Raw genomic sequence first — 20,946 nt, 5'->3', positions numbered from 1 at the left:
CTCATGCTTTGCATGGCTAAAGGGGATCAGTATTCTCCTAATAACTGAGGCGTTTTAAAAACACTTTCAGAATATCATTGATTTGGTCCTTACAACTGTTGGTGGTCTTCAAAACTAGAAGGACTTGAGTCAGATGGCAAGGACTTAATTTCTGATTTCATGAGTGATTTTCAGGGATTCCTAGTTCTGTCTCTGACAAGCCATCTAATAGAGCCCAAGTTTGTGAAAGGCCTTTGGATTAGTATCATGGACTGAAAAAGCATAAGAAATTCATCCTAATATTACCCAGAATACTTAGCTTAAAGTTGACACTAAATAAATAGATGTGGAAACCTGACTGGATGATTCAATGTAGTTTAGCCCTATTCTCCCTTTTAAATATGCCATAACTTGCTTTAGATAGGCAAGCATTTTATGACAAGCTTTCAGTTAGACCCTTGGGTTGCTGTGGAAATTCTTCACAAAAAGAGTAATTTTATGTAATAGATGTACTAATGACCTAGATTCCTATGACTCATTTCATAGCTGAACAGTTCAAGGACAAATGAGATGGATGCATTGAACACCTTCCAAGGCAAATGGCAAGTCAAGCCTAGAGTCTGGTGCCCTAACTTACAGGGGTTTCTATACCACAGTGTTTGTTGACTAAGATCTAGAAACTCTTTTGAATCCTTTGCACTCTCATTTAACTTGCTTCTTTTAGCGGTTTACAATTGAGGATCGCAGAAGTGGTTAAGTAACTTTTCTGAGGCTACTCGGCTAGTAAATGGAGATAATGGAATTCAAAACCAGGCAGTCTGGCTCAAGTCCTGATCCTGGTAGAATGGGGATCATATTCTTCATGAAATAAGTTTTTGATATTTTTGTCCAACTCATATACTCAGTGATATCAGTATTATAACAATGGGGCATCACTATTTAAGGTCTGAGAAGGAGACTCCTGGCATTTTCATATCTAAGTTTTTGCCACCCTTTCTGGAAAATCTTCTCCAGCTTTAAAAGTAATTAGATGAGGACCTCAGGTTCTTCAGATCTTAACAGTGGTTGGAGAAAGTGGGGAAGTGTGTGCCATATCACGATAAAATAAGTTTCAGGATTGTTCTGGAGATGATGTGTCCTCGCCACAATCATGTTCATGTTGTTGCACAGGTGGGAAAGATAATGGTTCCTGGGGGGAACCAGAGCATTGGTGTTACAGAGTTCATCCTGGAAGGTTTCCCAAATCTCAACAGCACAAAAGCAGAATTGTTTTCTGTCTTCCTTCTCGTCTATCTGCTGACTCTAACAGGCAACGTGTTGATTGTTGGAGTGGTAGGAGCTGACACTCGCCTGCAGACTCCTATGTACTTCTTTCTGGGTAACTTGTCCTGCCTAGAGATCTTGCTCACTTCTGTCATCATTCCCAAGATGCTGAGCAATTTCCTATCAAGGCAACACACTATTTCCTTTGCTGCATGTATTACCCAGTTCTATTTCTACTTCTTTCTTGGGGCCTCGGAGTTCCTGCTGTTGGCTGCCATGTCTGTGGATCGCTACCTGGCCATCTGTCACCCTCTGCACTACCCCTTGCTCATGAATGGCACTGTGTGCTTTCGGGTGGCCTTGGCCTGCTGGATGGGGGGACTTTTTCCTGTGCTTGGCCCCACAGTGGCTGTGGCCTTACTTCCTTTCTGTGAACAGGACGCCATGGTGCAGCACTTCTTCTGTGACAGTGGTCCACTGCTCCGCCTGGCATGCACCGACACCGAGAAGCTGGAGGAAACAGACTTTGTACTGGCCTTTCTCGTCATTGTATCCTCACTGATGATTACTGCTGTGTCCTATGGTCACATAGTTCTGGCTGTCCTGCGCATACCCTCTGTTTCAGGCCGACAGAGGGCCTTCTCTACCTGTACCTCCCACTTGATGGTGGTGACCCTCTTCTATGGAAGTGCCATTTTTCTTTATGTGCGACCATCACAGAGTGGCTCTGTGGATACTAACTGGGCAGTGACAGTGGTAACAACATTTGTGACACCACTGATGAATCCATTCATCTATGCCTTACGCAATGAGCGAGTCAAGGAAGCTTTGAAGGATATGTTTAGGAAAGTGGTAGAAGGCTTTTGGGGGGAACTTTTGCTTCCTAAGAGTTTCAGTAGGAAGGAGTGAAGTGAAAGTGAAGGGGGATGTAATAACCAGTCATAAGTCCAAGTCTTCTCCATTGTCATTCTTTTTCCTGTGGTTATCATGGACATCACCAAATGACCAAATTCTGTAATCCCAAAAGAATTCCAAAGTCATCAAGTCTACCCTTCTTCTCCTTCAGGCAAAATTTCTTGATTCTATCTCATACATACCCCATATTATTATTGATATATCATGATCAATACCATCATTACATCTTAAGATCCTCCAGCCGGTGAGATCTTAACCTAAGAGTCCATGGTCACCAGGGAGTCTAGGGATGGACTTCAGAAAATTTATAAGCTGCCTTACTATTTAAATTTTATGTGTTTGACTTCATATGCATTTGTCTGGGAAGAGGATCCACAGTTTTAATCCAATTCTTGGGAGATCTGTGTGACCTTTGCCAAAAGTTAGAAACTGATTAAAATTTTCGGTAGTATCTTTTGGTTATTTATGAAAAACAAGAATTTTAAGAAAAATTTCCTTATAATCTTAAAAATAAATAAAAATAAAATAGATTACCTGTGTATTTTTGTATACATTTTATGGAAAACATTGCATTTACTGTCAGGTGGAAAAGAGGTAAAGCAAACTGAGTAAGGGACTTATGCACTTCCCCACAGTAATCCCAGTGTCTTTGCAAAAGCAGATCCAAAATAAAGTTCATGAATATTAGCATTTAGTGTGGTTTTCTAATTTGCACTTTATTATAAAGATGATTTAAAGATATCACTCATTTTTTCACTGGATTGTGTTCCTTTCCTTTGTCCATTTTTTATATCCTTATATCTGTTGTGTTCAGTCTTGTTTTGTTTTTAGTAAAATTGGAATTGGGGCAAGGACCTTTAATATCAAAGAATTACAAATGTCAACTATTGCTGTACCTGCCAGGAACCAGACTTTGTGGTACGTTTTATGTACTTCACTAGATATTTGAAAGGGAGTGAAGATTCCTATTTGTGGTACCCCTGGAAATCTTGGACAAATATTCACTTATTTCTTCATTCACTTATTTTTTTTCCATTTATTTATTCATTTGCTCCGCAAAGGTCTTTTAGGCATCTGACATATGCTATATATCATATATAGTGATATATGCTCAGAGGAACAAGAAATGGTTCCTCACCTCATGCAGCTTTGATTTTAGAGGGGAAGACTGAGAGACAAATGATTATGCAAAGGAATGGGGATGATAAAGGCGTTTATAAAACAACATTGGAAATTATATGAAAACTGATTTACCCTCTCGTATTTTCTTGTTAAAGAAATGTTCAGAGGGGCGCCTGGGTGGCGCAGTCGGTTAAGCGTCCGACTTCAGCCAGGTCACGATTTCACAGTCCGTGAGTTCGAGCCCCGCGTCAGGCTCTGGGCTGATGGCTCGGAGCCTGGAGCCTGTTTCCGATTCTGTGTCTCCCTCTCTCTCTGCCCCTCCCCGTTCATGCTCTGTCTCTCTCTGTCCCAAAAATAAATAAACGTTGAAAAAAAAAATTAAAAAAAAAAAAAAGAAATGTTCAGAGGCTGTCATTCATTAAATAGGGATTAATTCCATGTTAGAGTGTGTTTGTATACACAGACACCATATATATAGAAACAGCACATCAACCTCAACATTGGCAAGCTGAGCATTAGCATGCAAAGAGATAGCCATAAAGCTTCAGTGGGCTCTGGAAATAGTAATGCTTTCATCTAGTTCTATTAATAATACACACAAACACACACTAAATAATTCAATCCCAAAGATTTCTGAGTGAAAACGAAAGGGATGGAAGGAATGACCAGTGGTTTGAGAGAGAAAAAGAATTCTTCAGGAGTGATCTAGGAGCGCTGCCCAGAGAGCAGATGAACTATTTATTACCTTAAAATCTACCTAATTTCATGAAGCCTAAAAACCTTCAGCCAATTCCAGGCACTGACCAAAGAGAGGAATTTGTATCACAGTTTATGATATTTTTGGAAGGAACCACTCCCATATTTTGGCAATAAAGTGTGTTAAACCATCTATTTTCAAAATTATTTTATTGTAGGAAATGACTTTGGACTCAATTCAATAAAAGTTTATCGAATACCATATTCTGGGAAATAAGTTGGTATGGAGAAGTACAAATACATGATCTCTGCCATCAAGGAACTCACAGACTATATAGGTATAAATATTATAATATATAATAAAATTATATTAATAAATAAAAGTAATATATATATGACTGTGGGTCAAAATATAATAGACCATTGTAAAATTTAAAAGTGGGTCTGACAAAATGACATTTTACTAACAAAGCATAAGAACAAATATTAGGTAATTGAATGTGATTAAGAATGGAAATATCACAATAAAAATTGTACTAGGGAGCAATCTGTGATTTTATTTTTTCAATCTTACTTTACAAGTTCCTGTTCCATAGGAATTTTTTACTCTTAAAAAAATTTTTTTTTCTAATGTTTAGTTTTGAGCGGGGCGGGGAGAGGGGGGAGGTGGGAGAGAATGAGAGGCAGGGAGAGAGTGAGACACAGAATCTGAAGTAGGCTCCAGGCTCTGAGCTGTCAGCACAGAGCCCCATGCAGGGCTTGAACTCACAAACTACAAGATCATGGAGATCATGAAGATCATGAAGATCATGACCTGAGCCAAAGTTAGACACTTTACCAACTGAGCCACCAAGGTGCCCCATGAATTTTTTACTCTTCATCTTAAATCTCAACAGCACTTCTCACAACTGATCTTGGACTTGTATTGAATATAGTTTTGTTCTTTGGTTTCCCTGGGACTGCACTTGCCTGGTTTTCTGTCCACATTTCCAGCTACTTTGTTTTGTTTTGCAGGTGTATCCACTTCAATAAAGCTATTAAACATTAGCTAAGTTGTAAAGTTATTTCTAGAAATCACAAATTAAGAGGACGCTGAAAATAAGAATGTATTTCCAACACCTAGAACAGAGCCTGGTCCATTGAATGTAACCAAGAAAAATTTGCTGAATGAATTAAAGACTCATGAGCAGATGATAGCCACAGCCCTGAGAGAGATGCTGAGCTCAAGTATCCAGCAGCTTGAGTGTTAGTACTCATTCCCACACTCAGCCCACTCCAGTGACTATTAGAAACTGAACCTCTCACATGTAGCTAGAGCCCTTAGAGGGTTATTAACAGTAGACTAGAAAAAATTTCCCTTGCAGCAATCAACAAAATTTTCTGCCTCTAGGAAAAAGTCATCCTTGAAAATTCTCAACGGAAGCTCTGCCTTGCTACATAAAATTTGTGTCATCTGGGGTTACCAGAGGGCAGGTGGGTGGGGTGATGGGTGAAATAGGTGATGGGGATTAAGGAGTGCACTTGTAATAAGCACTGAGTGATGTACAGAATTGTTGAATCACTATATTGTACACCTGAAACTAATATAACACTGTATGTTAACTACACTAGAGTTAAAACAAAAAATTAAAAAAATAAGGATTATAAAAAAACATTAAAAATATTTGTGTCATCTGGGACACTGCAAACTAATACATTAATATAACATTATTCCCATTTTCCCAGATGACACAAATATTTTTAATGTTTTTAAAATTTTTAATATTTTAATATTTTTAATGTTCATAGGCAGTATAAATATAAACCTCAAAACGATATGAAGAGACATTTCTCCAAGGAATTTATACAAATAGTCAATAAATACATGAAACTCAGCATTATTAGTCATGAGGGAAATCAAATGAAACCATAATGAGGGACCACTTCCTACCTGCTAAGATGGTTTTAATGGAAAAGACATAATAATAAGTACTGATGAAGATGTGAAAAATTGGAACACTCATAAGGGGAATGTAAATTCCCACGTTAGAAAACAATATGGCAGCTCCTCAAAAGTTTAAGCATAGTGTTACATATGACTCATCAATTCGACTTCTAGGTATATGCCCAGGAGAAATGAAAATTTTTGTGTCCACACAAAAACTTGGACATGACATTCATAGCGGCATTATAATGCCAAAAGTGGAAACAACTCAAGTGCCCATCAACTGATGAATGGATACATAAAACGTGGTATATCCATACAACAGAATATTGCTTCACAAAAAGGAATGAAGTATTGATACATGCTACAACATGGATGAATCTTAAAAACTTAATGCTAAGTGAAAGAAGCCAGTCATAAAAGACTATACATTGTATGATTCCACTCACCTAAAGTATCCAGAATAGGCAAATCTGTATAGAGAGAAAGTAGATTAGTAGTTGCCCTGAGCTGCAGGAGAGGGATGGGAGGAAATGAGGAGTGACTTTTAATTGGGCATAATGGGGTTTTTTGGGAGTGACAAAAATGCTGTAAAATTGATTACATTAATCTGAAAATATGCAAATATGTAAAAAACCACATTTGTGTATTTTAAGTGGATAAATTATATCAATAATTCTTATAATGGATCTTATGCTTCATCACTTATAGTGATTCCACTTTGAATCCTGATACATTTTCTCTGGTAATCAGCCCCCATTTTCCCTGTATCCCATTTTTTTTTAAATTTTTTTTCAACATTTTTATTTATTTTTGGGACAGAGAGAGACAGAGCATGAACGGGGGAGGGGCAGAGAGAGAGGGAGACACAGAATCGGAAACAGGCTCCAGGCTCCGAGCCATCAGCCCAGAGCCTGACGCGGGGCTCGAACTCCCGGACCGCGAGATCGTGACCTGGCTGAAGTCGGATGCTCAACCGACTGCGCCACCCAGGCGCCCCTGTATCCCATTATTTTTAAAAATGAAGACAGAAACTGGGTCATACCTGAGTTTGCTTTCTTGCCAATCAGAAGAGTACCTGATAATTTGGAACACAGCAAAATCTCATCACATTATTTTTTGAAAGCACAGATTACATAAGGGTTACATATGTATCAACTAGTCATGCTCACTGGTGATTTGCTGTGGACCCTTTTGCATGATTCAAGGGGGACAGGTCATGTTCATAATAGTGGAGAGTACTAAAGGCCCGCACCAGCTCCTACAAATCAATATTATTTTTTTAAAAGGCAGTTATATTATAAAACACAAGCAATCAGGACTCTAAGAGTAAACAGATAAACAATGAAAAGCAGACTTAGACCGTTAGGAACTTCAGTTAATATAACTATTATTTGGGTTCTGAAACCCGCACTTCTCTCCCACCTAAGATTATCTTACACCTATTTCTGCTTTTTCAGAACTGGCTTTCCTTCTTTTACCTCCCTCCTCAGGCTGTGAGCTATCATCCCCCTTTAATTTGCTCCTTTCTGCCTTTGTTCCAGTGCTGCTGAGTTCTTCCTGTCTTGATTGTCAACCCAACCAGTATTCCTGCCTTCTACACAGTAATAGGAGCAGTAATAGCGCCACTTTCATGTGTGCTGGTCTTAAAAGTCCTTACAAGTTCTTGATAACCCAAGGAACCTTTAAGGGCAGGGAAAGACAAGGACTCACTAAATAATCACGAACTACCCCTAAGACCTTTGAACCAAACATGTGAAAGGACTAGGTCTTCCCCTTCACAGCCAAACTCCTACAAAGAATTCTTTACCTACATGGCCACACTTTCCCCCTCATTCTTCAACCCACCCAGCTCTGTCATCTTCCCTATACTTTCTGTTTTAAATGCTGGTAAAGGCTGTCAACAGCCCCTGAGTAACCAAATCAGCTGTCAGAACAAGTGACTGTCAGGAGGTTTCCTTCTCTAGTTCTTCTACTCACTGGATTCCATTCCCAACTTTTTAAACACCGATGATCACCAGGGCTGGTTCTTAAATTCTTTCTCTGTGAATGCTCTTCCCTGCACATTTTTAGCCAAAGCAACATTAACCGCCACTGTGCGTATGTGTGTGCGTGTTTAATTGAAGTATAGTTGAAACCCAATATTACATTAGTTTCAGGTGTACAACACAGTGATTCAATAACTCTATACATTATATTGTGCTCACCACAAACGTAGCTACCACCTGTCACCATATGTACAATTACGATGTTTTTAATTCCTAAAATTCCTTCCTTTAGTTTGAATCTTTCTCTGGAACCCCATGCCTTTATATCCAGATTCCTACTGTGCATCTCCCCAGTAGCAAATACATCAAACACAACAAAGCCCAGGCTAGGTGTATCGCATTTCTGACGGGACAACCAACTGGAAGTCAGGGCATCCTGGAAAATTCTACTCTTTCTTTTCCCGTCATCCAATAACCAATCACAAAACTCTTTATTCTTGCCTGGCCACATAACCTAACAACTCCGGAAAGGACAAATATTATGGAGTCAGTCAGAAACTCGAAGATTCCCAGTGTACAAGCAGTTTGAGACGATAAGTAGGTTTGAAGGCCTATCATTCCAACAGTTCACAGGTTTGGGCCACTTCTACAAGCCGGAATCAACCATACTCTAAGGTTTCAGGTAGACACCTCACACTACAGCCGGCTGGCTTTCCAGGTAAGCAATCAAAGAATACCAACGGGGCTCGTGGATTCTTGCTAGAAATGGCAAGACTACTATCACTAGGTTATATTGAGTCTTGGAAAAAATTCAGTTATGCTCTCTTTGAATAGAACGGATGTCTGAGCCTTTGGAGCCCAAGGGTTCCCAGGCCGCAACTTTGCATTATTGGGAAGATTTCCAGGGCACTTGTGACTGTGCGGCAGACGGTGTCCGCAACCAAGAGCGCAGCCGCGCTCCTAACCGCGCGGCTGCTCCCAGGCGGGTGCTAGATTCCGCACCGCCCAGGGATCACTGCAGGGGACCAGTGGCCCCAGGAAGAGGGTTCTGGCCCGGCATTGTGCTCCCAGCACACCTCCAGGTACCACTCTCTTCCGTGTGAAATGCTGTAGTGAGAATTGCACGAGTTTTTTTCCCGCGAAATGTGCCTCGCTAAACACTGCCGGAGCAAGCTACTCCTGACAAAAGAGCCTGTCAGAGCCAGACTGGGGCACCCCTATCTCATGAAACCCTTGGCTCACCGTAGCATCTTCATTGTCCTTGCATCGGTCCACAGAAGTGTCCAACTTGCTCGCAAGCTGATCTCGAAACAGGTCCAGGTTGGAACGGACCTCAGCCTAGGTGGACTTAAGCTTGGGTTGTATTAATTGTATTTGGCTCTAAAAGGACGGGGAAGAGAAGGAAACAAAACCAAAAAGTACGGGGCTCGTCCGGGATTTGAACCCGGGACCTCTCGCACCCAAAGCGAGAATCATACCACTAGACCAACGAGCCAGCCCTGAAGGTGGGCTTTCCTCTCTTGAAATGATCATTCATCCTCGTTTGTTGCATCACACTACTGGACCGTTTTTGACGCTTCTCGTAAGCCCACTGATTTTTTCCAGACCCCAAGAATATCAATGAGCGCATTCGAAGGAATCTGAGCCACAGCGTCCCAGAGATAGGAATGTTCATTATGGAGCTCAGGCTGAGCTGCGAGTCTGTCCGCGGACCCTCCTGAGGTGGGGTCTGATTGCTTACGGGGTTAGGACCAGAACCATCGCAGGCGCACCGGGGTGTAAGGACACAGTAAAAATAGGAACCACCGAGTTCACTAAGAGGCAAAGGTTACCTCCAGGACCAACAGAGGAGCTCGACACTATGCCCCCCCACCCCACCCCACCCTTGGAGTCAAATCCCAAAACTACTGCTTTAGTCCACTGAGCTTGCTTTTGCTGTTCCTTTCAGCTTTATTTAATAAACGTTGTGTTTTAGGTCTAGATTTAAGGCACCCTTCAAGGGTGGGCATAAGGTGACCTTGGGGAAGGGTTGTCCTTTCCATACCGTCTTTTTGAGAAGGCTGGACCCTCCTGCTTCTCTATCACCCAGAAGATGGTGGGTGGAAAAGGAAGGGAGGGCGTTGTCCTTGCTCTGCAGTGCTTTCTGCAAAGGGAACGATGTTCTTGGGCTCTAGCTTGTCTGCCCTGGTCACACTCTCTACCCTGTGCTGAGCACATTTCTGGCACACTGGGTAAATAGCTACTGAATCTCCTGAACCAGGCCCCAGACTCCTGGGCGGGCTGAGACCAGAGGAGAGAAAAGGAAAAAAGGAGCGTTCCCTTTCCAATCCTTTCATGTGTCTCCACTTTGTATTTGTTCTGGACTTCAGGAGAGCCTGAAGGCCCAGAGAGAAGCTGTCTCGGGGGAGTCCACGTTGTTAGCGAAGAGCGTTAAAGGACTGAGGAGAGGGTTACACTCTTTTAGCCAGCATCTGCTTCAGGAAACCTGGAGGAGTCTCAGGTCCAGATCGACTGTGACGGGGTCTGATTCCGCTGAAAGGCTTGGGGAGGGGGCGAGGGATGTCTGGATGCCTTGGCGCCTTCACTGTGGCGGTCCCCAAATTCTGAGGGTCCGAAGGGTATGAACTGTGCTTAGAGAAAACCATCTCCATTAAAAAAAAAAAAGTTTTATGAGTCCAAGCAGATGGGAGACATGAGGTCGCGGACATATCTTGCATCCTCTTCTGTAAGGAGCCCTCACCCTACCCCACTTTACCCCAGGGCTCACTGGAAGCCCGGGTGTTGGCGGAGCTCAATGACTTGTTAGGACTGAGGCTGAGGAGCCTGTGCTATGGGCTCTACCGGTGGTCTTCTAGAGACCTACATTCGAGTTTAGGCCTAGTCAGGAACATGGTTCTTAGTCATTCTCTTGTTTGAAGATGCTTCCTTCAAAACGAATTTGTTTTCATTTAGATTTATCTATTAAATTTTGTTTAGATGTAAAAGCCAGTTTGGCTGCAGTTTTTAAAACAAGGGATACAACGGTAAAAATGGACCTGTAGGGCGGCTCCATAGCTCAGGGGTTAGAGCACTGGTCTTGTAAACCAGGGGTCGCGAGTTCAAATCTCGCTGGAGCCTTAGGCGGGTGCTTGTTTTCCCATAACGTCATTCTCCGTTTTTGTCTACTTCTTGACCCAGTCTTGATGGGGGAAGGGGGGGGGGGGGAAGCACTGTGTAATCTTTTTGGTAAAATCAGATCCTGGAGATCTGGGACGGAGGGTTATAGAACCGGAGCTCCTGGGATCCCAAGGAAAAGACAATGTGTGTGTGTACCTTTCGGTAAGTAGGAGAGGAACCAGATTCCTCAAGTTTCTGCTAGAAGACTGGATGGGTTGGCGGAGTCCACACCTCCGTATTTGAGGAAGAGAGCAAATCAGCTCGGGCCCATTGATAGCAGTGACCCCCGGCGGGGTGGAGTTCGGCACACCTCCCAAGTACACCAGCCGGGCGCCCAGTTTCTCCTGCGCTCCTGGAGAACTGGTTCGTGGGTTAATCGGCCAGTTTAGGCCAGAAACTAGGTATAAACCCCAATCCGGCTTCTGCTCTGCTTCCATACTCACTTTCTCCGACTCAGAGTCTGCTTCCTACGCCCCAGGCTACTCCTGGGATTCGATTTATTATAGATTCGACTCTCGGGGGACTTGACGAGCTTCAGTCTTAGTCTGAATCTCAAATACAAAGAAGCCAGACTTCTCACTAGCTGGTACTATATCCACAAAAATCTACAGTAACGCGCAGGAGTCGCGCCCTTCGATAGCTCAGTTGGTAGAGCGGAGGACTGTAGAGGAACGACGTCTGCTGTTATCCTTAGGTCGCTGGTTCGACTCCGGCTCGAAGGAGGTGCTTGCTGTTTTGATGTAATCCCGTACTCAAACGTCCTGAAACTTTTGCCCTCCGGTTTCTTTTGATTCTATTTTCAGGCAACAAGAGAAGAGCTTTCCACCTGCCAAGAAACCTAATTTCACTTATCTTTATGATCATGGAGTAGATGTGGTTCACTCAGGAAATGTGAACTAATGGCTTTCATATTAGATTTGAATCTGTTACCTTCTAATCTTTAGAACCAATTTACGTTGATTAAATATTGGGGTAACTGCGCTCCACCTCACCAGATACCTATATTTTTTCATAAGCGCAAATAATGCATACTAGGCAAATCAGGGCTTAAGGAGAAATATATTAGAAAGTCTGCCTTTGGAAAAGGTAAATACACAATAGAGAGTGAGCAATGCAAAAGACTAAATATGCACATGGAGATGTTCTTTCATTAATAAGAAAGAAATACTAATTTAAACAAGAGGATATTGTTTCATCACCAAATCAGAAAATGTTGACTAATATGTAATACTGACCAAGATGCAGTGAGGACTTTCTTGTAGAATGGTACTACTTTCTGGAGGACATTGGGTGTTATAAATCAGGAACCTTGGGGTGTCTTGGGGTGACTTCAAGCCCCATGTTGGATGTAGAGATACTTAAAAAATTTTTTTTTAATCTTTAAAAAAAGTAAATCAGGAACCTTAAAAAGATAATGTTTGATCAAGTATTCTATTCTACTCTTAGAAATTTATTCATACATGAAAAAAGGATATATGGCAAAATAGTTATTTGTGGGTGATTTGTATCTTTATATTTTTATGTATTTTTTTCAAAATATATCACGTGGATACATTACATTAATAAAAAACAGTGTTTTAATCTTACAAAATGAAGTCTAAACATACTCTGTGTCACTGTGGAAGACATTTTGGCATTTTCTTATAAAACTAGACATACTGTTATCATACAATCTAGGAATCATGTTCCTAGGTAACTACTACCCCAATGGTAGAAAACTATGCCCACACAGAAACTTGCCCATTTATGTTTATAGCAGCTTTATGCCAAAACTTGGAAGTAATAAAGATGTCCTCTGACAGGTGATTAGGTAAATAAACTATGGTACATTGATACAAATGGAATATTCAGCACTAAGAAGAAATGGGACATTAAGCCATGAAATGATATGGAGAAACTTTAAATGCACATTCACTAAGTGAGAGAAGCCAATCTGAAAAGGCTTCATACTGCATGATTCCAAGTATATGACATTCTGGAAAATGCAAAATTATGGAAACAGTAAAAGTGGCTGCCAATGGTTGAAAGAAGGGAGGGGTGCATTGGCAGAACACAATTTTTAGGGCAGTGAAACTATTGTGTATGATACTACAGTGTACTGGTAGATGTATGTCATTACACATTTGTCAAAACTCATGGCGTGTATAATACAAAGGTAAATCCTAGTGTAAACTGATGTGGAAATGTTGGGGTTCAGAGCCTATGGCCAAGAGACAATTCTTGAGATGTCTTCAGTGCAAAAAGGTGGTTTTATTGAAGCACAGGGACAGGACCCATGGGCAGAAAGAGCTGCACTGGGGTTGTGATGGGTGACTGATTATATACCTTCAGATTGGGAGAGTTTAGGGATAGTCTAAGTCTCTAAGGTGTTTTGGAAACAAGGTTTTCAGGATCCTGAGGGGGCTGCCTGTTGTTGGGAAAAGATCATTTCTTACTGTTTAGTAAAAACTCAGTCATGACACCCTTCAGATGTATATCAGGAGGCCATAAGCTTGGAGTATGATTGCCAACATATATCTTGAGGGTGGGCGGGGGGGGGGGGGGTAAGATATAAAGGAAGCTTCCAAAGGGATTTTTATATGTTAAAGTAGACATACAGGATCCTGAGGGGTTGGGAAAGTGTTAAGCTAAGACTGCCTTTTGCCCTTAGCAAAGTGTCATCATTGAGGCAGCTGAGCCTCAGAGGAAGGTCACTCTGCCTGTTTCAAGGCTTTGTCAGTGGGCTGTAGGCAGTAAAGGAATTTAATTTTTCATTTGCCTTTGTTTCCCACATCATAAACTATGGACTTTAGTTGATAGTGATGTATAATTGTTCATTCACTGTAACAAATCTCACTAGTGCAGAATGTTGATGGTAAGGAGGCTGTGGGTGGGCAGAGAGGAGAGACGGTACATAGAAACTCTGTATTTTCTTACTCATTTTTGCTATAAACCTAAAACTGCTAGTCATAGTTCAGACTGCTATAACAAAAGTACCATAGACTGGGTGGCTTAAACCAAAATGTATCGCTCACAGTTCTGGAGACTGGCAAGTCCCAGATCCAGGGGCTAACACATGGTGTCTGACAAAGCCCTGCTTTTTGGCTTGTGGACAACTGCCTTGCCTCTGTATCCTTGCATGGGTAAGAGAGAAATCTCTCAATTTCTGAGAAAAATATGGCCTCTTTTGTGAAAACCTCAGGTGGCCAAGATATTTCTTGGTGAGAGGTGGGTGAAAAGGAAGTGAACATCAAAGAGGAGTCATCAAAGTGACACGAAGGTGGCCTAGGAAACATGGAAGAGGATTTGAATGGGGAGAGGGAAAGTAATAATAATAATAATAATAAAAAGACACAATAAAAATGTAGCATGAAAAGCCCCAAGACCTTGATTCTTGCAGAATCCTAGTTCCCTCCTCCATTTATTTCATTCATTCTTCATGACAGTGCTGGGAAATTGCAGGGGATTTCCTTCTTGAGGGGAGCAGACTGCCCAAATCCAGAAGTACTACTGTTAGGAAATAGGGACTGTCATGGCTGAAAAATGCAGTGGGACAGCCCTTCTGAGAAGACGCCACTAAGTAGTCCCTGAGCGTATCTTCTCTTTCCCACACTGAATCAGGTGCTGCACAGTTCTTGCAGTTGAGTGGTTTAGTCTCCAAATCTAAGTAGTCTCCAAGATAAGTAGATTCATTTGGAAGGACAGGGGAGTGGCTAGGTCAACACCATTCACAGCACACACTCCCTGGGCCGGATGCAAGGAGTCAGCCAAGAATCAGCTTGGAAGTGTTTTTGGAATCAGAAACCCACCTGCAAATGAAATTCAAAGTAACTGTTTACCTATCCAACCCCACCCCCATGAAGCAATCAAGCCTGAGTGAAAGCTTGAAGCCTGGTAAGTATTGGTTTTCTCATTCATTCATCATACTCAATTACAAAAGTAATGTGATTGAAATCCAAATCGGATCTGTGCAGGTTATTTTCGGAGTATAGAGCTGCAGCTCTTAAACCAGTGTCAGCAGTAGGCTGATGGGGGCAACCACACAATTTCTGGGAAGTGTTCCTGACCCGATGATGCCTAAACCGGGTCAAAAGAATGAATCAGTGCGAATGTGGATTTTACAAGAATGAGACCAAAGGAGTTGCCGAGTGAGGGAACACAAAAGCAGTGCAAAAGCTTTGACAAGGAGTAAGTCGGGTGCAAATACAACCTGGAAGGGAATGTCAGAGGAGCTCGAAGTGGGAGATTATCGTGTAGTAAACGGAGGTGGTTTGATTGCAAACATAGAAATCAGTGTCCGGTGGATGGAAGTACGGAAGAACGGAGAAGAGGAATTACTACGAGTTATGTGAATTATTGTTACGTAACCCTTTTTTCAGGGCCGAAGAGCTCGGGGTTTGTAGCTAGATTAAAACACACTAATGGCAGTGGTGGGATTCGAACCCACGCCTCCGAAGAGACTGGAGCCTAAATCCAGCGCCTTAGACCGCTCGGCCACACTACCGCTTGCTATACAGAGCTTTTTTTTAACCTTTAAGTTATGTACCTATGCAGCATATGAGCTCAAAATTTGGAGTTTTCTTCTCGGTTAGTGGACTTCCCCGCAGGGTTTTCGTTCAACCCTACGGATCTGAACAAGAGAGGAGTCATCGTGTTCTCACACGCCTGTGAAGTGAAACATAAACTAGTCAACGATCATTACAGTGAATGTCCTTAGAAGATTTTTACCTTTTCTGTAACCTAGGCAATAAGACGCAGGAAAAAAAAAAAAAAAAAAAAATCCCGCCGGCGACTTACTGCCCGTGATTAGAGAAGCTTGAATAAGGGCCTCCTTGCCGTTGCGTCGTTGGTCTGTGGCTGTGAGCCTGAGTGCAAATGGAGTCTGAGTTCAGCTCCAGAAGGAAGCGCCCTTTCATTCACAGATCTGGCCAGCCTAACACAGAATTCCAGGGAACTCCTTGGTCTCCTCCTCCTGAAGATTCAGTCAGAATGGAGAGATTGGGTCGAGGTGCGGCCTTCTGGGTCAGTAACTACCGCACTGCTGTAGTATCGGAACTATTTCCCTTACGTAGGGACCGAAATGACCCCCCACCCCCACCCCACCAAGGGAGGTTGTGTTCCAGGAGCGTCCCCAGCCCAGGAAGGGGTGGGTTCGGGGCTTCCCTTGGGTGCAAGCGCCCCTAGCTCCGTTCAATTTCTTTTAAAAGGAGCAGAGAGAAATCTAGATAAAAGTTTCATGAGTGATACCTGCGGTCTGCTGACCCAAAGTGGGATCTTGTACCTGTACATGAACTCTACCCGGCTCAAGGCCCTGGATTCTGCCTTAGCTCTATTCTTTGCGGTTTCTGATTGGCCATTTCTGGGTCTTCAGAACCAGAAATTCTCCCAGGAATCTGTTTCCGAACTTCAAGGGCCCCTCCCCCACCCACCTCCTCTTGCCTTTCCTTGCCTGAGGGTTTTCCGAGACTTGGTGGCCTGAGGGTCGGGGGCTGGGGGTGCGCCGAGAGAGGCAAAATTGTTCTTCACTGGATCTTCACGGGGCGAGTGTCCCGCTAGCTCCCGCCCTCGCTGCCACGGTTGGGGGACGAAGAACAGAAAAGTTCTAGAAAAGTTGCTTGGAAATAGGGTGTCGAGAGCATTTGATGGAGGTAGACCCAGGCGGGGAAATGGGGGTAGAAGGCTGGGGTCCGCGAAGGAAGAGTCCTGGACGGTCCAAGGTCAGAGGCGGGGTCTTCTTAGACGCCTCATCAGCAGCACCCCATTCCAGCCAGGCCCGGCTGTCTGGTGGGTCATCTCCCCTTCACTCCGCCACCTCCACCCGACCCCAACCGGATCCCTCCTTGCACACAAGAAATTAAGTGCCTCCTGGTTGCTTCTTTTGCCTTCTGCTTTCCTCTCTCTAGTTCGAGTTCATGGGCAATCTGAGCAACCTGAGCAGAACTGGGTGTCCCCCAGTAGGCTCCAACCAAGTTCTCTTTCTCTCCAGAAGCTCCCAGAGTTAAGAGTGAGGTGCAATGGTCAGCTTGGAGGTGGTCAGCACGGGAGGCCAGTGATCCACCGGTCTAGAGGACTGGTCAAGGGTGTGGCTTCTGCTCCCTACTCTAGAGGCAGAGGGATTCCAATACCCCTCCCTGGCCCTTTTGGCTGAAGTGTAGGACTTCTAAGAAATTTCACTTTGTGTTTCAGAATCCTCAGAAAAAAAAGCGAGTGTGAACTGATTGCCTTCAGCAGTGCACAAAAGTCTTTGCCACTTTGGAAAGAATGATGTGGGAAGATTGTTGTTAATCTCAAATTGTGGAGAACATAGAAGTCATGTATAGCCACCTCTAAGTGTAAGATAAGGAAGCATCAGTTTGAAAGAAAGAAAAGACCTTGGGGCTTTTCATTACTTGAAAAAAGTGGGGAGGGAGAGAACAAATATTTAAAATATAGTTTAAGGGGCACCTGGCTGGCTCAATGGGTGGACAATGCGACCATTGATCTCAGTGACTTTAAGTCCCATGTTGGGCATGAAGCCTACTTAAAATAAAAATATTTAAATGTTAAAATAAAAAATTTAAATATTAATAAATTATTGCTAAAATATTTTTGAAATATTAAAAATATTTAAACTATTATGCCTCCTACTGAGCCAGATAAGAAACTTGGAGTCTATGGGTAGCTCTTGGGAAGGTCTTTTTTTTTTCTTTTGGTGATTTGGATGCTTTTTATTTCTTTGTGTCGCCTGATTGCTGCGCCTAAGACTTCCAATACTATGTTGAATTAACCGTGGCGGGAGTGGACATTCCTATAGTGTTCCTGACCTTAGGAGGAAAGCTCTCAGTTTTTCCCCATTGAGGATGATATTAGCATTGGGTCTTTCATATATGGCTTTTATGATCTCGAGGTATGATCCTTCTATCCCTACTTTCTTGAAGGTTTTTATCAAGAAAGGATGCTGTATTTTGTCAAATGCTTTCTCTGCATCTATTGAGAGGATCATGTGATTCTTGTCCTTTCTTTTATTGATGTAATGAATCACATTGTTTTGTGGATATGGAACCAGCCCTGCATCCCAGGTATAAATCCCACTTGTTCATGAGTGAATAATTATTTTAATGTATTGTTGGATCCAGTTGGCTAATATCTTGTTGAGGATCTTTGCATCCATGTTCATCAGGGAAATTGGTCTATAGTTCTCCTTTTCAGTGGGGTCTTTGTCTAGTTTTGAAATCAAGGTAATGCTTGCTTCGCAGAAAGAGTTTGGAAGTTTTCCTTCCATTTCTATTTTTTGGAACAGCTTCAAGAGAATAGGTGTTAACTCTTCTTTCAATGTTTGGTAGAATTCCCCTGGAAAGCCATCTGGCCCTGGACTCTTGTTTTTTGGGAGATTTTTGATTACAAATTCGATTTCTTTGCTGGTTATGGGTCTGTTCAAATTTTCCATTTCTTCCTGTTTCAGTTTTGGTAGTTTCTAGGAATTTGTTCATTTCTTCCAGATTGCCCATTTTATTGGCATGTAATTGCTCATAATATTCTCTTATTACTGTTTGTATTTCTGCTGTGTTTGTTGTGATCTCTCCTCTTTCATTCTTGATTTTATTTGGGTCCTTTCTTTTTTCTTTTTTATCGAACTGGCCAGTGGTTTATCAATTTTGTTGATTCTTTCAAAGAACCAGCTTCTGGTTTCATTGATCTGTTCTACTGTTTTTATTTTGTTTTGTTTTGGTTTGGTTTAGATAGCATTAATTTCTGCTCTAATCTTTATTATTTCCTGTCTTCTGCTGGTTTGGGGTTTTATTTGCTGTTCTTTTTCTGGCTCTTTAAGGTGAAGGGTTAGGTTATGTATCTGACCTTCCTTCTTTAGGAAGGCCTGGATTGCTATATGCTTTATTCATATGACCACCTTTGGTGCATCCCAGAGGTTTTGGGCTGTGGTGTTATCATTTTCATTGACTTCTATGTACTTTTTAATTTCCTCTTTAACTTCTTGGTTAGCCTATTCATTCTTTAGTAGGATGGTCTTTAGTCTCCAAGTATTTGTTACCTTTCCAAATTTTTTCTTGTGGTTCATTTCAAGTTTCATAGTGTTGTGGTCTGAAAATATGCACGTATGATCTTTTGTACTTTTTGAGGGCTGATTTGTGTTCCAGTGTGTGATGTGATCTGTTCTGGAGAACATTCCATGTGCACTGGAGAAGAATGTATATTCCACTGCTTTAGGATGAAATGTTCTGAATATATCTGCTAAGTCCATCTGGTCCAATGTGTCATTCAAAGCCACTGTTTCCTTGTTGATTTTCTGTTTAGATGATCTATCTATTGTTGTCAGTGGGGTGTTGAAGTCCCCTACTATTGTGGTATTATTATCAATGAGTTTCTTTATGTTTGTGATTAATTGATTTATATATTTGGGTGCTTTCACATTTGGAGCATAAATTTTTACGGTGATAATACTCTTCTTCATCTCTTGTTATAGTCTTTATTTTAAAGTCTAGATTGTCTGATATAAGGATGGCTACTCCGGCTTTCTTTTGTTGACCATCAATCTGAAGGTGTCTTTAGGTCTAAAGTGGCTCTCTTGTAAACAGCATATAAATGGATCTTGTTTTCTTATCCATTCTGTTACCCTATGTCTTCTGATTCAAGCATTTAGTCCATTGATGTTTAGAGTGAGTACTGAAAGATATGAATTTATTGCCATTATGTTTCTCGTAGAGTTGGAGTTTCTCATGGTTTTCTCTGGTCTTTTCTAGTCTGTTGATTTTGGTCTTTTGTTTTTTTTTTTTCTGTCTTTTCTCCCCTCACAGAGTCCCCCTTAAAATTTCTTGCAGTTAGTGGTCACAAACTCCTTTAATTTTTGTATGTCTGGGAAACTTTTTATCTCTCCTTCTATTTTGAATGACAGCCTTGCTGGATAAAGAATTCTTGGCTGCATATTTTTCTGATTCAGCACATTGAATATATCCTGCCACTCCTTTCTGGCCTGCCAAGTTTCTGTGGATAGGTCTGCTGAACCTTATCTGTCTTCCCTTGTATGTTAGGGACTTTTTTTTCCCTTGCTGCTTTCATGATTTTCTCCTTGCCTGAGTATTTTGTGAATTTGACGTCGATGGTCAGTTTTTGTTGAATCTAATGGGAGTCCTCTGTGCTTCCTGGATTTTGATGCCCGTGTCTTTCCCCAGGTTAGGAAAGTTTTCCACTATGATTTGCTCACATAACCCTTTTATCCCTTTTTTTCTCTCTTCATCTTCTGGGACTCCTATGATTCTGATGTTGTTCCTTTTTAATGAGTTGCTGATTTCTCTGATTCTTAAATTGGGCTCTTTTGCCTTAGTCTACCTCTTTTTTTTTCTGCTTAATTATTCTCCATAAATTTGTCCTCTATATCGCTGATTCTCTGTTCTGCCTCATCTATCCTTGCCACTGCAGCATCTGTTAGAGATTGCAGCTCAGTTATAACATTTTTTATTTCATCCCAACTAGCTTTTACTTCTTTTATCTCCACACAAAGGGATTCTAAACTATTTTCAACCCCAGCTAGTATTATTATTATCATGATTCTAAATTCTGGTTAAGACATCTTGCTTGTATCTGTGTTGATTAAGTCCCTGGCTGTTGTTTCTTCCTGCTTTTTCTTTTGAGGTGAATTTCTTCGTTTCATCATTTTGAAGAAGAAAAGGATTTAATAAGGTAAAAAAATTAAAATTAAAAAATTAAAAACAACACACACACACACACACACACACACACACACAAATCAAATAAATGATGCTAGATCCTAGGTGTGTTTTGGTCTAGGTGTTGAAAGGAGGTTGATAGATTAGAGAAAAAAGGGAAAAAGAAAAAAAAAAAGGAAAACGTTTGAAACTGTGAAAAAAAAATGATTACAATGAAATAGAATAAATGAAACGATGGAAGTAAAATAGAATTTGAAAAATTTAC

General features: G+C 41.6%; 1 protein-coding gene, 1 long non-coding RNA gene and 4 other non-coding genes across 6 annotated transcripts; 3 read left to right on the top strand and 3 right to left on the bottom strand.

The window, feature by feature from the left end:
- The first annotated feature begins 1,161 nt into the window (after window positions 1-1,161).
- Window positions 1,162-2,334, top strand: LOC125167399 (olfactory receptor 6S1). The gene has a single exon (XM_047861494.1). The coding sequence runs from the start codon at window positions 1,162-1,164 to the stop codon at window positions 2,149-2,151; it is 990 nt and encodes a 329-aa protein (XP_047717450.1). The 3' UTR covers window positions 2,152-2,334.
- Window positions 2,335-9,310: 6,976 nt separating this feature from the next.
- Window positions 9,311-9,382, bottom strand: TRNAP-UGG (transfer RNA proline (anticodon UGG)). The gene has a single exon. It is a non-coding gene; the product is annotated as a tRNA-Pro (tRNA).
- Window positions 9,383-10,931: 1,549 nt separating this feature from the next.
- TRNAT-UGU (transfer RNA threonine (anticodon UGU)) lies at window positions 10,932-11,004 on the top strand. The gene has a single exon. It is a non-coding gene; the product is annotated as a tRNA-Thr (tRNA).
- Window positions 11,005-11,673: 669 nt separating this feature from the next.
- TRNAY-GUA (transfer RNA tyrosine (anticodon GUA)) lies at window positions 11,674-11,765 on the top strand. The gene is given in 2 exon segments: window positions 11,674-11,710; window positions 11,730-11,765. It is a non-coding gene; the product is annotated as a tRNA-Tyr (tRNA).
- Window positions 11,766-14,443: 2,678 nt separating this feature from the next.
- LOC125167426 (uncharacterized) lies at window positions 14,444-16,337 on the bottom strand. The gene is made up of 3 exons (XR_007152782.1): window positions 16,270-16,337; window positions 15,569-15,687; window positions 14,444-14,831 (listed from the first exon to the last, which is right to left on the bottom strand). It is a non-coding gene; the product is annotated as an uncharacterized LOC125167426 (long non-coding RNA).
- On the bottom strand, window positions 15,445-15,526 carry TRNAL-UAG (transfer RNA leucine (anticodon UAG)). The gene has a single exon. It is a non-coding gene; the product is annotated as a tRNA-Leu (tRNA).
- Window positions 16,338-20,946: the final 4,609 nt, after the last annotated feature.

Source organism: Prionailurus viverrinus, chromosome B3 (assembly GCF_022837055.1).
Source record: "Prionailurus viverrinus isolate Anna chromosome B3, UM_Priviv_1.0, whole genome shotgun sequence".
Taxonomy (NCBI): domain Eukaryota; kingdom Metazoa; phylum Chordata; class Mammalia; order Carnivora; family Felidae; genus Prionailurus; species Prionailurus viverrinus.
This window is presented reverse-complemented; position numbering and strand designations above follow the sequence as displayed.

Excerpts from the sequence above, each read along its gene's own strand:
- LOC125167399 (XM_047861494.1), top strand. The coding sequence starts at position 1,162 with ATGGTTCCTGGGGGGAACCAGAGCATTGGTGTTACAGAGTTCATCCTG.